We start from the raw sequence: 15,296 nt of genomic DNA on the forward strand, positions 1-15,296 counted from the left end.
GGGGGGGGGGGGGGGGGGCTTGGTCAGCGCCCACTGGACCACCAGGGACCATTTGCTGGGGGGTTGGGGGGGCTGGAGACCCACCAGATCTCCAGCCCTCCTGAACCTTGGGGGGGGGGTTGCTTCATTGGGGAGAATGGGGGCCTGCCAGCATGCTGGACAGGGCTCACCATTCCTCCCCAATGATCTGCAAACCCTAACGCCAGCTTGGAGCTGGCGTAGGGTTTGTCGCGGCCAGCAGCCCAATCTTTGGCGCGCTGGTCGCTGATCATTGGGGATGAATGCGTTGTGCTGATTAGCATGCATTTGCATGCTACTTGTGCTAAGAGCCCTCGAGCGCATTGTTTCACGCGCTCGAGTGCTCTGATCATGGGCCGGTAGCAAACACTGGCGCTAGTATGGCGCTAACAGCCTCTAGCGCCGGCGTTTGCTTTCGATCATCTGCCTGAGAGTAAAATACATACCCCTCTGCATTCAGGAAAGTGAGTCTACCTGAAGCACTGACTTAGTAACAGCTAAAAATAAAAATTTCAATTTTTTTAAATGCCAAAAACTGTAAAATACCATCACACTGGTAGCAGAATAAAATGATTACGTGGTCAGCAACAGGACAAGTAGTAAAAGGATTTGTCCAGAGCTGCAGCTCTGGCAAGCTCAACACTCCAGGCCTCCAGAAAAATTAGCTCCTTTGAGAGGAGTTTTTGTTAAATAGGCTTTATATAGGTCTATACATTTAGATGGTCTTCAAACGGGAATGGCAGTTGTTACCACTGCCATAAATAGGGCAAAATGGAAAGTCAAGAACAGCAGAACACTGAATTCTAGAAAGAGCCAAGGTGAGACCACATGGTTTTATCAGATCAGACTGATTAAGAGGCTAGCTGTGCACCCGGAGGCAAAAGGTGCAATACAGGTTTTGCTTTCACCCCATTCCTCTGGTTGCCAGCCCCAAACCCTTAAGCTATTTTATCAAAGATAGTGGAAGTCATCGTCCTAGGCAGAGTACCTAAGGTTTAGTTTCAGACTTAAGATACCCTGGATCATATATTTCACCGATATGCACTATGGGAAATCTGCAGTCCAGACCTGTGTACCAGAGACAACAGCTCACACAATGAGCTCACGGATTTCCCCCCCAACAGCTCCCAGTTTCCCCAAAGCCAGCTTTCCTAGTGTCCATGTTGTACAGAGGACAAAATTAGGGAAGGGAGATGACCAGAAATGCAAAAGAAAGAGGTGGACCAAAAAAAAAAAAAGCATTTAATAGAACAGAGTTTAGCTGATCTATGAAAAAAAAATACGGACTTGTTACCTAACAGCAGTTCCAGTCCAGCATTTTAAATCCCGAATGCTTGTGTAGCAAAATGAGGCACATCTGACTGCTGTATGTGGGTGGAGGGGAAGCAGGAACAGTCATCCTGGACTTTCTGTGTAGAAAGCCCAATTTCTAGGCAAGTGGCATCGCTGCCAGCTTTTAAGACTAAAAATCTGTCCTTCTTCAAAAATGGCTCTGATATACCACCTCCCACTCTGTTCACTACTGCTCTCTGTAGCCCAACCATGAAAGAACATAAATAAATAGAATTTGGAGTTTACAGAAGCTACTCAAACAACTCCCCCTTCCAACTTAGAACCCCAGGCCACCGATAGCCATAACGGGGAAACAGCAGCTGAAACCAATTTGTCAATGCCAGCAACTTGTAACGACTTAACTTATAAACTGCTTGCTTACAGCAGTCAAGCGGTCCCCCCTCAGAAATACGGCTAGACAGAGCATAAGCCCATAACCACTGACGGCAGAGTTATCCACCAAGTTACTACAACAACAATAGCAGTAGTATGGTCAAAGGACCCCCCCCCCCCCTCTCTTAATGCTCTGCAATTCCTCAGGCATTACAGCCATTTGCTTCCAGAGGGAGTAGTGCTGAAGAGCATGCCAAACTGGACAACCCCCTCCCCACCACCACCCTTGTGTGGGAGAACTCAGGCAAGAAACGGATGGCTGGCATATTGTGCTACCCAGTCACATGACCGACACGTAACTAGGATGGGGAGAGGAAAGCAGCAAGGTTTCCAGATGCACAAAATAAAAATTTTGGCTTCTGATAGTGTTCTTGCCCCAGTTTGGCTTATTTGCCTTTGTCTGTGCATAGCGTGAGGCTATTGTAGTCTCTCATTGCTCAGAACCAGTTCAGAGCTACAGGAAGCAGTTCAGCCAGCCAAAAAAGGGCTGGCAGATGGGCTTTAGCTGGGCCGGCACTGAACTTGCCCTTCAGAACTATCTTCGTCATCTGAGCCACCTGGCCCCCCACTGGACAGTCCTGTGATTCGGTAGCCCATGTTAAGCAGCATCACTTCCAGGGGGTCTGCGTTCATCCGCCTTTGATTAGCCTGCGACGCCCCTTCCATATCTTCCACCACACGTCCGTTAATGTCTTCACTCTAAAAAGGGGAGACAGAAAAGCTTCAGCTCCTGAAAGGCAAATCCACCAATGTGCTGCAAAACATGGGACCATAAAACAGCATTTCACAAAAAACAAAACAACTTTTCTTACTCCAAAGAGCTCTTTAAAAAGTAGCAAGAGGCCAGCATTTTAACTCACAGGACTTTCATGCATTTACACAATTGTAAATAAAATAATTTGATTTTGTTAGATGGCAGTCTTAATACAAGTCTAATATTGGTTGTTATGCATTAGTTTTAGAATTTATTTGAATCTTTAAAGTATCTGTATGTTTTGTGTTTTTTTTTAATGAGTGTACTTTTGTACACCGTTTGGACTATTTAAAAAAATGAAGTATTATAAAATGTATAAATGCAAAAATCTTTTGCTATAGGGAAGCCACCAAAAGACAGTGAGGATTTTTTTTTTTGTGTACAACTATTGGTCTGCATAAGTCTCTACAAAATCCACAGATTTATGAGGTGCTTTGCATGATGTTGCATCGCCCTCAGCTTAATAAAAAGTTAACACTTCACATAATAGGCTACTAGAGGCCGACCGAATTTCGGTTTCAGCACTGCAAAATAGGTTCAGGGTTTGGCCAAAAGTGCCTGTGCATTCAGCTGAAACCAAAACTCCCCCCTCCCAATGACAACTCTCCACCACCCCCTTAGGCCCTCTCTGGGCCTACCTTAGGAATCCTTGGTGGTCTAATGCCTCTTTGGGGACAGGAACAAACCCCACTCGTTCCTGTCCTGTGCCACTGCTCCATCACAATGGCTGCCGAGACTGCCGCAGGAGGTTCCAGCAGCCACTGCAATGGAGCAACAGCATGGGACAGGAACGAGTGGGATTCGTTTCTGCCCCCAAAAAGGCCACTAGACCACCAGGAATTCCTAAGGTAGGCCCGGGAGTGACCAACGGGTGGGAGGAAAGGTTGCAGATTTGGTTTCAGCAGAAACCGAAGATCCTGGGTTTAGTTAGGCTCTATAGGTTACAGAATGTTTTCTACCGCAAGTAGAACTAAAATCTAAGAAAACCTCAATAGGTTTTACATACAAAGCCTAGAAACTGCTTTTTGTAGACAAAGTTGCAGCTGTGGAGGTATCAGAAGTTTTAATCACCCTGAGCTTTAAACCAGAGAATCCCAGCCTTTCAGGTCTTATTCTTTTATAATCAAAACCTGAAAAGTTAAGGACTCTTCTGTTTTGGTTTCCTTTTGCTGTTGCGAGTAACTAATCGTTTTCTTTTACAGACAAATGTCTGATATCACATTCATCTTTAACAAAGTCCAAATCAGGTAGCCTAGAAAGGACCCCCAATCTGCTACTTAAACTTGGAGTGCTTCCTTGCATCAGTGTACAGATCTGCTTTAAATTCAAAGCTACTTGCAGCTCCTCATACATTCCAGAAAAACATTTACACCCAAAGCAAACTGGTTTATCACTGTGGATTTCAAAACCACATGTCTGAATAATATTGCACTATTTTCAAAAGATGTTAAATTTTATATTCAAGGCACAAGTACTTGAATTGCAATACTGCCCAGCCCAAAGGAACGTGCAGTCAGTCTAAGTTGCACCCAAGACCACAGAGTGATTTTGCAAAGACTCATGGAGAGGGAGAGAGGGAGAGAGAGAGATCAGCTTTTGGTGTATTCTCCACAGGCCATTATTTTGACCTTAGTCTGATGAAGGGCAAGAACCAGTTGTTTCAACAAGGTGGCGCTCACCTCTGGTCTAGGGTTCCATAATCTCACCACAGGGTCAATGCCACTGGTTGCCAGGAAGCAGTAGCTGGGATGGGGTTGGAGGCAGTTGACAATTGATTCGTCTCCCTGCAGAACTCGCACAAGGTTGGTTGTATTTTTCTCCCAGATGAAGAAGGAGCCATCGTCAGAACCACTGACAATGTACTGTGCATTGCTGTAGAAGAGACGGCAGAACACATTACCCTAGTAAGCATAGGTAGGAGACCAGGGCTAGTTCTCGCACCAATATTTGTTCACACTTGATAATACATGGAGAATCGAGACCAAGGAATCTGAGAGAAGACATAATGCAAATGCTTCTGCTGCAACGGGAGACCACCATCTCATTTCACATAGACAGCTTAGCTTAGGCAAGATTTGGGTCTGTGGCCTATGTAATGGTATCAGTTTATTACTGAAATATGTAGCATATTTGCTGGATTATATATACACCAATATATTTGTGTATCTTTTAAAAATATATATTTGACACGGCAGCAGAGAGAATAGTTTCATTTCAAGCCCCTCTCTCTCCATTCATTTTTCTGGGAACTTCTGAGAGCAGGGATAGTTAATTACAAACACTTAAACACAAAAGAGCTTCCTCTGCCCTCCCACCTAACAAAAGATGGACTAAGGTGGGCACCTGAATAAAACAAAGAACTCAGAGGAAGCATAAACAGAACATTTGCCTGTCATCAGAGGTATACCTGCCCCTCCCATCATCTATCAGACAAATGGACGCCAGGACATCTGCAGAAAGAAGGACTTATAATGTGGTCATGTGAACAGACTACATTAACCATAATGCCTTGCAAAATATCCAGGACATGCACACACCATGCTTCTCTGCTAACATTATAAAAGGCCTGGAAACAGCCCAGCTCGCTCTCTTGGAACCTGCCTTCTCCTCTTGGGACCTGCTGATGCCTTGCTCCTGAAACATGTGCTCATCAATCAGCTGGACCACAGCATGCTTGTAACAAGGACTTGTAAGTTAACCTACCTGCTACTTTGTTCTATTTTATGCACAGATTACCTGTAAAGATCTCTTAAAACCTACCTCTTGTGTGCAATTGTATATTAAATCAATCTTTTTGAAGCTAAAAATACGGTCTCCTTGTGTTCTGAATATATATATATACTTAATTTATTTAATTTATTGCAATTATCACCTTTGGTGATTGGTGGAGAAATTAATATCCTAAAACTTATAAATACAGCACCTGCTCTTAAATTATAAACAGTAGCGAGTGCTCTCGAGCTATTTTCCCCAGAGGAGAAAGGCTCTACAATGGTGTGACCATTCCCCAATTAACAGTAGGCCTTCCCTTGTAGGGCACGGAAGTATTCTCAGCCCAAGTCCAAACCCTGTGTGCTAGCAGTGTACCTGCCAAAGAAGTTGGCCTCCTTGATGTCGGTAGTGGTGTTACAGTGGCCACAATATCTGTGTTTGTAGTCATAACTTCTTTCCCTCAACACCATTTCGTCCTCAGAGATAGAATCCTTTCGCCCAGTTGCTCGTACTCGAACCGAGTCTCCACTTTTCTTATCATCCGCTAAGAAAAAAAAAGTAAAGATTTTCATGAGATTTCTGTACAGGGATGTTTTCATTCCAAAGAAGCCTCAGTACTACTCTGTAGTGCCATCCTTGAAAACATTTAAATGCCTTCTATATAGCCCACTCTTATTTAAGTCAATCCTGACTTCTAGCACCCCTTATTGTTCTACTACTGATACCATCCCCACCCACAGCTCTATTTGTGAAATCTCTCCACTATTCCTCCCCCCCCCCCCCCCCCCCACCACCATGTTTGTCCTACTCACAGCTGTCACTTTTGGAGAAGAGAGCGGCTTTGATATCTTGGTCCAGTGCATCACAAGCACTGCTGTGGGCCTGTTCAGGGAACTTCCCTTTAAAGTCATCCAGGCATTCCATTGCTTCGGCCACATACTTGAGCTCAAAAAGGCAACGAGCCAGGCGGAAGTGGGCCTTCAGGTGCAAAGGATTGAGAGAGATGGCCTTCAAGCAGTCCCGGAGAGCATCGTAATGATCCCCGTCCCTGAGGTGGTAGTAAAGGAAAAGCAGAAGAGACATTAGAGAAAGCTTCTGTTTTGATAACAGGTACCACATCCAGGGCTGTCTAACCATGTTAGATACAGGAACTTTATGCTTACAGTAATATCCTGCATTTACAGGAGCACATATCTGCACTACAATGAGCACCTGGATGTTCCATCTCCAGGATTCTATAAAGTTGTGCAATCAAATTTCTGACTAGCATACATTATAGAACAGTCTTGAAAAAAAAAAAAACCACAATCAAAATTTGGAGAGCAAAATCTAATATTAAAAAAAAAAAATGTCCCCACAATTTTTGTTCTGGACATTGAAGGAAGAGAACCAGTCTAAAAGTAGAACAATTAAAATAAATGAAACCTCAACCACCACAGAGAGTCTACAGAGATGACCCTCAGTAAAAGGCTTCTATCACAGGATGAAATCCTCTGAATCCAATTTGGATCCCCTAAAGAAAACTCAATTTGTTTTATCATCTAGTTCATCAAGTGGTGAAGAATATGCAGTAGAGAAGTTGGGGGTTGTGTGGCGGACGGGGCACATGCAGAAGCTGAGGGCAGGGCCGTGCCGATGCGGTAAGCGCCGCAGGGGGGCGCCCACCTCTGGAGGGCGCCGCCGCGGTGCTTACCCTCGCCCCGGCGCCCCAGCCCAATCGTGGACTTCTTCAGACTTCCCTGCTGCCCTCACAAGCGTAGCGCTTTTGTGAGGCAGCTCGGGCTCTCCCTCCTTCCTTACTTGGTTCCCGCTCTGGCTCCCCGATCGGCAGCCCCCCCCCCCCCCTCCGCGTGTTTTAACCTTTACTCTCCGACGTGGGAGCGATGTCAATCAATGAAGAACGTAGAGCAGACTCGCTTCCAGCTTCTCTCTTCACAGTGTCCCGCCTTCAGCGTCAGCGATGATGCACTTCCTGTTCCCGCGAGGGCGGGACACTGTGTGAAGAGAGAAGTTGGAAGCGAGTCTGTTCTACGTTCTTCATTGATTGACATCGCTCCCACGTCGGAGAGTAAAGGTTAAAACACGCGGGGGGGGGGGGGGGGGCTGCCGATCGGGAGCCAGAGCGGGAACCAAGGAAGGAAGGAGGGAGAGCCAGAGCTGCCTCGCAAAAACGCTGCAGCCTGCCACATGTAGGGGGGAGGGCAGGGGAGAGGAGAATTGTTGGCCATGTATGGATGCAGGGCAGGGAGAGAGAAGAAATCGCTGGACAGGAGGGGAGAGGGCAGAGCAGGGGAGAGAATTGCTGACATGGATGGATGGAGGGGAGGGCAGGGAAGAGAGGAGAATTGCTGGGCATAGATCGAGGGGACAGGGGAGAGAGGAAATTATCTGGAGATAGATGGAGGAGAGGGCAGGGGAGAACGGAGAGTTCCTGGACATGGATGGATGGATGGATGGAGGGGAGGGCAAGGGAGAGAGGAGAATTCTGGAAATGGATGATGGGAGATGGGAAGATGGGATCCGGAGATGGGAAGGCGGTAGAACAAGAGGACATGAAATGAGATTGAAGGGGGGCAGACTCAAAAAAGATGTCAGGAACCAAGTGTTCTTGTAATAATTTGTTAAAACTTATAAATAAAATAATAAAAAAAAAAAAAAAAAGATGTCAGGAAGTATTTTTTCACGGAGAGGGTGGTGGACGCTTGGAATGCCCTCCCGTGGGAGGTGGTGGACATGAAAACGGTAACGGAATTCAAACATGCGTGGGATATGCATAAAGGAATCCTGTGCAGCAGGAATGTATCCTCAGAAGCTTAGCTGAAATTGGGTTGCGGAGCAGGTGGGGGGAAGAGGGGTTGGTGGTTGGGAGGCTAGGATAGGGGAGGGCAGACTTATACGGTCTGTACCAGAGCCGGTGATGGGAGACGGGACTGGTGGTTGGGAGGCGGGAAATACTGCTGGGCAGACTTATACGGTCTGTGCCCTGAAAAAGACAGGTACAAATTCAATATAAACTCATATCTTGGGCAGACTAGATGGACCATGCAGGTCTTTTTCTGCCGTCATCTACTATGTTACTATGGCTGGATGAATGGGGACAGGGGAGAGAGGAAATTTTCTGGAGATGGATGGAGGAGAGGGCAGGGGAGAACGGAGAGTTCCTGGACATGGATGGATGGATGGAGGGGAGGGCAAGGGAGAGAGGAGAATTCTGGACATGGATGGATGAATGGGGACAGGGGAGAGAGGAAATTTGCAGGATATGGGTGGATGGATGGAGGAGAGGGAAGGGGAGAATGGAGAGTTGTTGGACATGGATGGATGGAGGGGAGGGACGTCAGGAAGGAGATGCACATGGATGGAGGGGAGGGAAGAGAGGAGAAATGCTGGACATGGATGGAGTGGAGGGCAGGGAAGAGAGGAGAAATGTTGGACAAGGATGGGGGGAAGGAAAGATAAAGGAAGGAGATGCACACGGATGGAGTGGAAGGGAGAGAGGAGAAATGCTGGACATGGATGGATGGAGGGAAGAGAAGACAAAGGTTGTAGATGCACATGGATGGAGGGGAGTGAGGAGAAATGCTTTATATGGATGGAGGGGAAATTGCTGAATTTAAAGGCTGGATTGGAACACTTTGAGGGCAGATGTTGAAACTGGAGAAAGGATAGGGTGGTAGACAGGACGCATAAGGACACAGAAAGATGGTGGACATGATGAGAGAAAAAAATATCAAATGGAAAGAAGACACTGGGACCAAAGCTAATAGAAAAACTAAATGCTCTGACAGCAAAGGTAGAAAACATTTTTTATTCAAAATTTATTAATTGGAATATGTCAGCTTTTGGAAATGTACATCTGTGATATTTGCATGTAAGTTTCAATGTTTCTAGTATTGCTGCATGCTGAGTCTGACTTCTTGTATTTTGCCTTCATATCTGTTAAGCCATGTGTTTTTCATGTGTGATCAAGATGCAGTATTCTGCTAGCGTGAAGTATTTGCAGCCCTTTTTGTTTTATTTTGGTTTCACTAGGTTGTGTACTGGTGTTTTAGAGCCCGGTGTAATTATAGTGCTGCCTTTCCACACATAAAGGTTGTAGCTCGTCCTGTCCTTGGAATTAGTGCTGTTATGGTTTGGTAAGGCTATGAGTGTGTTTTGCACAAGTTTGTATATAGTGTTTTGCAGTGGAGAGATTGTGTGTTGGCCTTACTAAGTTGGCACCAAAACACCAGAAAGGGTGTACAGCGTAAATCATGACACACTACCTCTTGAAGGATCTACATATGGTCGTTAATAAAAGGAGCTCATTGTGAACACTAGCCACCCTAAAAGGGTGTTTTTTGGCTCTACACGTATCATGATATTATGATCCCTTGTTTCATATTGTTGACGGTCTGCATTTTCCGTATGGGTGGTATATTGGTGTATTAGGTTCTGCCCAGTGTAATATTTATGGTACAGTAAGGTTCTGAGTGTGTTTTTGCACAAAGTTGTGCCTAGTGTTTTGCAGTTGAGCGATTGTGTTTAGTATATGCTTTGAGCAACCACTTTATTCTTTGACATATGATACATATCTAATATCTAAATTTAATAAAAGGTATTAACTGTGACTTTTATTTTTACTTATTTTTTTTCTGTGTGTTGTCAGATGATTGGCAGAAAAGTACTTAGTCTCCCCTAGTACCTTTAGACCCCACCATCAATACATTCTGCAAATTTATGTTGTGTGATATTACTTTTTGGAACAAGAACGTATCCAGACTTCTTATAAATCTGTCGATAGAAGTGGCCTTGGGCTCCAAGAATAAAGATGGTGCAGTGGTACTACTAAACAGAGAAGATATGATGGAAGTCTTACGTCAGTTGTCCGATAGTAAGATCTATCAAAAATTAACAGAAGATCCTACTGATGGTCCGCTTCAACAAATTGGGACTGTTACGATGGAAGCCTTGAATTTGTGTTTCCTTACTAAGAAAGGGTTTCAGTTCTTGAATCATACAAAGGCTAAAATACCTAAGACACACAAGACTCTTGATCATTTTCCAGGGCACTCTATAGCCTCAGCTCGTGATTCTCGTGATTCTCTTTTGGAATGTGCATGTAAATATGTAGATTGCTTCTTAAAAGTCCCTCCGATTCCTTCATTTATCGGGGATGACTTTTTTTTTTTTTTTTTTAATAAATTACAAGATCTTCAGGAAATTCCTGATCAAACATTATTGGTGACTCTAGATGTTCAATCTTTATATACTGCAATTACTACTACTACTACTACTACTTAGCATTTCTATAGCGCTGCCAGGGTTACGCAGCGCTGTACAAGTTTAAACACGGGGAGGGACAGTCCCTGCTCAGGAGAGCTTACAATCTAACGGTAACAGACTACGTAGTCAGTGTAGGTAACAGGAATGGGGAAGGTGGTTAGGCGCCAAAAGCAAGGGAGAAGAGTTGGGCCTTGAGTAAGGACTTGAAGATGGGCAGGGAGGGCGCATGGCGTATGGGCTCAGGAAGTCTGTTCCAGGCATAAGGTGCTGCGAGGCAGAAGGGGCGGAGTCTGGAGTTAGCGGTGGTGGAGATGGGTACAGATAGGAGTGATTTGTCCTGAGAGCGGAGGTTACGGGTGGGAACATACGGGGAGAGGAGGGTAGAGAGGTAACGGGGGCAGCAGATTGAGTGCACTTGAAGGTCAATAGAAGAAGCTTGAACTGTATACGGTAGTGGATTGGGAGCCAGTGAAGCGACTTGAGGAGGGGGGTGATATGAGAGTATCGGTTCACGCGGTAGATAAGACGTGCGGCGGAATTTTGGACAGATTGAAGGGGGGATAGGTGGCTAAGCGGGAGGCCAGCGAGGAGAAGGTTGCAATAGTCAAGACGAGAGGTAACGAGCGAGTGGACGAGGGTGCGGGTGGTCTGTTCAGAGAGGAAAGGGCGAATTTTGCTAATATTATAGAGGAAAAAGCGACAGGTCTTAGCTGTCTGTTGGATATGGGCAGAGAAGGAGAGGGAGGAATCGAAGATGACTCCGAGATTGCGTGCTGAAGAGACGGGGAGGATGAGGGTGTTGTCAACAGAGACGGAAAGTGGGGGAAGAGGAGAAGAGGGTTTGGGTGGAAAGATAAGGAGCTCAGTCTTTGCCATGTTCAGTTTCAGATGCCGGTTGGACATCCAGGCAGCGATGTCGGAAAGGCAGGCTGAAACTTTGGCCTGGGTTTCAACTGTGATGTCGGGAGTGGAGAGGTAAAGCTGGGTGTCATCGGCATAGAGATGGTACTGGAAACCATGACATGAGATCAACGAGCCAAGGGAAGAGGTGTATATCGAGAAGAGAAGCGGTCCAAGGACAGATCCTTGGGGAACCCCAACAGAGAGCGGGATGGGGGTGGAAGAGGAGCCATTAGAAGATACTCTGAAGGTGCGTTGGGAAAGATACGAGGAGAACCAGGAGAGGACGGAGCCCTGGAACCCAAATGAGGACAGTGTGTCAAGAAGTAAATTATGATTGACGGTGTCAAAGGCGGCGGATAGGTCGAGGAGGATGAGGATGGAGTAATGGCCTTTGGATTTGGCGAGGAACAGGTCATTGCAGACTTAGAGAGTGCTGTTTCTGTCGAGTGTAGTGGGCGAAAGCCAGATTGAAGCGGGTCGAGGACAGCCTGAGAGGAGAGGAAGTCAAAGCAACGGCTGTGGACAGCACGTTCAAGTAATTTGGAGAGGAAGGGTAGAAGAGAGATGGGGCGGTAGTTGGAGGGACAGGTGGGGTCAAGTGATGGTTTTTTGAGAAGTGGTGTGACTACTGCGTGCTTGAAGGTGTCAGGGACAGTAGCAGTGGAGAGAGAGAGGTTGAGGATGTGACAGATTGAGGGGATAACTGTAGGAGAGATGTTGGTAAGCAGATTGGTGGGAATGGGATCCGAGGAACAGGTGGTGCACTTGGAGGAAGAAAGAAGGCGAGCAGTTTCCTCTTCGGTGATCTCAGGGAAGGAGGAAAGGAGGCCGGGTTAGGTTGGTTGAGGGAGTGGGTTAAGAAGTCACAGGGAGGAGAAGGCTTGGAAGTGAATTCAAGGTTGATCTTCTGCACTTTATCGCGGAAGTGGTCAGCTAGTGATTGAGGAGAGAGTGAGGGAGGGGTGGGAGCGGAGGGTACTTTAAGTAGGGAGTTGAGGGTGGCAAAGAGGCGACGAGGGTTGGAGCCAAGAGAATTGGTTAATTGAGAATAATATTCCTGTTTGGCAAGGAATAGGGAGGACTGGAAGGAGGATAGCATGAATTTGTAATGGGTGAAGTCTGATAGGGTGCGAGATTTCCTCCAGAGTCGTTCAGCAGATCGGGTGCAGGAGCGAAGGTAACGGATGCAGGGGGTTAACCAGGGCTGCGGATTAGTGCGCTTAGTGGGGCGAGAGACAGATGGTGCTAGGGTATCCAGAGCGGTGGAGAGAGTTTCATTGTAGGTAGAGACAGCCGTGTCGACAGATTCAGAAGACGAGATGGAAGGGAAGAGATTGGAGATGTGGGAGGATAGGGTAGGGGGGTCGACAGCTTGGAGATTCCTGAAGGCCGTGGTTATAGTTGGGCGAGGTTGAGGGGGAGGGTGATGAAGTGTGAGGGTAATTAGGTGATGATCTGAGATAGGAAGGACTGAGGTGCAGAAATTGGAAGGTGAGCAGGAAGAGACGAGAACGAGGTCGAGACAATGGCCATCACGGTGAGTAGGGGAGGTAGAGCATAGTCGGAGGTTAAAGGAGGATATCAGAGTAAGGAATTTAGAAGCGTAGGCATTGGATGGGTTGTCAACGTGAATGTTAAAATCACCAAGAATGAGGGAAGGAGATGCGGGATCAAGAAAGACGGTGAGCCAAGCGTCGAAGTCAGTAAGGAATGAAGAGAGGGGCTTGTCAGGGGGGCGGTAGATGACTGCAACTCTGAGTGGTAATGGATGGAATAGCCGGATGGAGTGAGCTTCGAAGGACGAGAAGCAGTGAGACTGCGGTAGGAGGAGGGGTTGGAAACTACAGGAGGGTGAGAGAAGTAGCCCGACGCCTCCACCGCAACCATCTGGGCGGGGAGTGTGGGAGAAGAGATAGCCTCCATGACAGAGGGCCGCGACTGAGGCAGAGTCGTCAGGGGAGAGCCAGGTTTCAGTTAGGGCGAGCAGTTGGAGGGAACGAGAGATGAAGAGATCGTGGGTGAAGGGCAGTTTGTTGCCGATCGAGTGGGCATTCCACAAGGCACATGAGAAGGGGAGGGAAGAGGGGGGGGAGGAGGGGAATAGGGACGAGGTTGGAGACATCACGGAAGCGTTTGCATGGAAAGGAGGAGGACAGGTGGGGGGGGGGGGCCTGGATTAGGGTTGTCTCCCGCGGATAGCAGGAGGAGGAGCAAGAGAGTGCGGAGGAGGGTGGGGGAGGTCGGGCGACGAAGGCGACGAAGACGGGGTGCACTTAGGAGGAATGGTGAAGGGTTAATGGTAGGAAGGAGATGTTGGAGATTAAGGGCTAGGAAGGAGGAGGGGGACAGGTGAGGTGGTGAGGGATGCCGTAGCGGGCAGGATGGGAGGGAACACAGGTGGGCAATGGGTTCCAGCGGTAGGGGGAGGGGAAAAAGATTAGGAAGGGACAGGGCAAGGAAGAAGATGTGGACAGGGGCCATAAGTAGTGGTTACAGTGTGACAGGTGTAAGTGTAGTGACAGAGCGAAGAGCCGGAGGCTTGGAATTGGAGGGATTGATGTACTGGAGAGTGGGTAAGTGAGTGGCTGGCAAGTGTGGCAGTGGCTGTAAGCTTGTAGGCGGGGTGAAGCAAGCTGGTGCGGATGGACAGGAACGAGCAGGGAGAGGCAGGTGGGCTGGAACAAGCAGTGAGGCAGGTAGGTTGACAAGTTAGCAGGTCGGCAGGTAAATCAGTGGGAGACAGGCTAGCAGGCGGGTTGGGGCATGCTGGTGCCGATGGATAGGAATGAGCAGGGAGACGCTGGAGAGCAGGTAAGTTAAGGGCTGACAAGTTAGCAGGCGGGCTGGAGCATACTGATGCAGGAGGACAGGAGTGAGCAGGGAGAAACTGGAGAGCAGGTATGTCAATGGCTGGTGAGTTAGCGGGCTAGTAAGCTAGTAGGCAAGTAAGTCAATGGCTGACAAGCTAGCAGGTGGGCTGGAGCAAGCTGGTGCAGATGAATAGGAACGAGCATGGAGAAGCTGGAGCAGGCAGTCTGGAGCAGATGGACTGAGACAGGCAGGGAGAAGCTGGTTCAGGTGGATTGGAACACGCTGGAGCAGATGAGCTGGAGCAGGCAGGCTGGAGCAGGTACTGGAATAAGCAGGGAGAAGCTGGTTCAGGCGGACTGGAACACGCTGGAGCAGATGTACTGGAGTAGGTAGGCTGGAGCAGGTGTACCGGAGCAAGTAGGCTGAAGCAAGCAAGGAGAAGCTGGAACAGTCGGACTGGAACGCTGGAGCAGGTGTACCGGAGCAAGTAGGCTGAAGCAAGCAAAGAGAAGCTGGAACAGTTGGACTGGAACGCTGGAGCAGGTGTACCGGAGCAAGTAGGCTGAAGCAAGCAAAGAGAAGCTGGAACAGTCGGACTGGAACGCTGGAGCAAACAGGGAAGCTGGATCGGTGGACTGGAACAAGCTGGGATCGGAGCAGGTGTACCGGAGCAAGTAGGCTGAAGCAGATGGGCTGGAACAAGAAGGGAGAAGCTGGAACGCTGGAGCAAACAGGGAAGCTGGATTGGTGGACTGGAGCAAGCAGGGATCGGGCGGACTGGAACAAGATGGGATCATGCAGACTGGAACGAGCTTGGAGCAGGCGGACTGGAACACACTAGAGTGTTTGGACTGGAACAAGCAGGCTGGAGTAGATGGACTGGAACAAACAAGGGGGACGCTGGATCGGCGAACTGGAACAGGATGGGCTCAGGCGGACTGGAACAAGCTGGGAAACTGGTGGGCCGGAACAATCTGGGGTCAGGCGGACCGGATCGGAACAAGCCAAGCTGAGATCAGGCGGAGTGGAACACGGTAGACCGGCTGGATTGCAGCAAGCAGGGGGAAGCTGGATCAGCGGACTGGAAGAAGCTGGAACCGTCAGACTG

The 15,296-nt window shown here is 48.0% G+C and overlaps 1 protein-coding gene across 2 annotated transcripts in view; it reads right to left on the reverse strand.

Moving 5' to 3' along the window:
• Nucleotides 1-294: 294 nt before the first annotated feature.
• WDTC1 (WD and tetratricopeptide repeats 1) overlaps nt 295-15,296 on the reverse strand; it is a 59,589-nt gene continuing 44,587 nt past the window's right edge. For both annotated transcript variants that reach the window (XM_030219068.1, XM_030219067.1), the window contains exons 13-16: nt 6,022-6,257; nt 5,585-5,753; nt 4,177-4,369; nt 295-2,442 (exon numbers count right to left, since the gene is read on the reverse strand). In XM_030219068.1, the coding sequence (XP_030074928.1) occupies nt 2,245-2,442; nt 4,177-4,369; nt 5,585-5,753; nt 6,022-6,257 (796 nt within the window). In that variant the 3' untranslated portion in view covers nt 295-2,244. The remainder of the gene's footprint in view (nt 2,443-4,176; nt 4,370-5,584; nt 5,754-6,021; nt 6,258-15,296) is intronic.

Source organism: Microcaecilia unicolor, chromosome 11 (genome assembly GCF_901765095.1).
Source record: "Microcaecilia unicolor chromosome 11, aMicUni1.1, whole genome shotgun sequence".
NCBI lineage: Eukaryota > Metazoa > Chordata > Amphibia > Gymnophiona > Siphonopidae > Microcaecilia > Microcaecilia unicolor.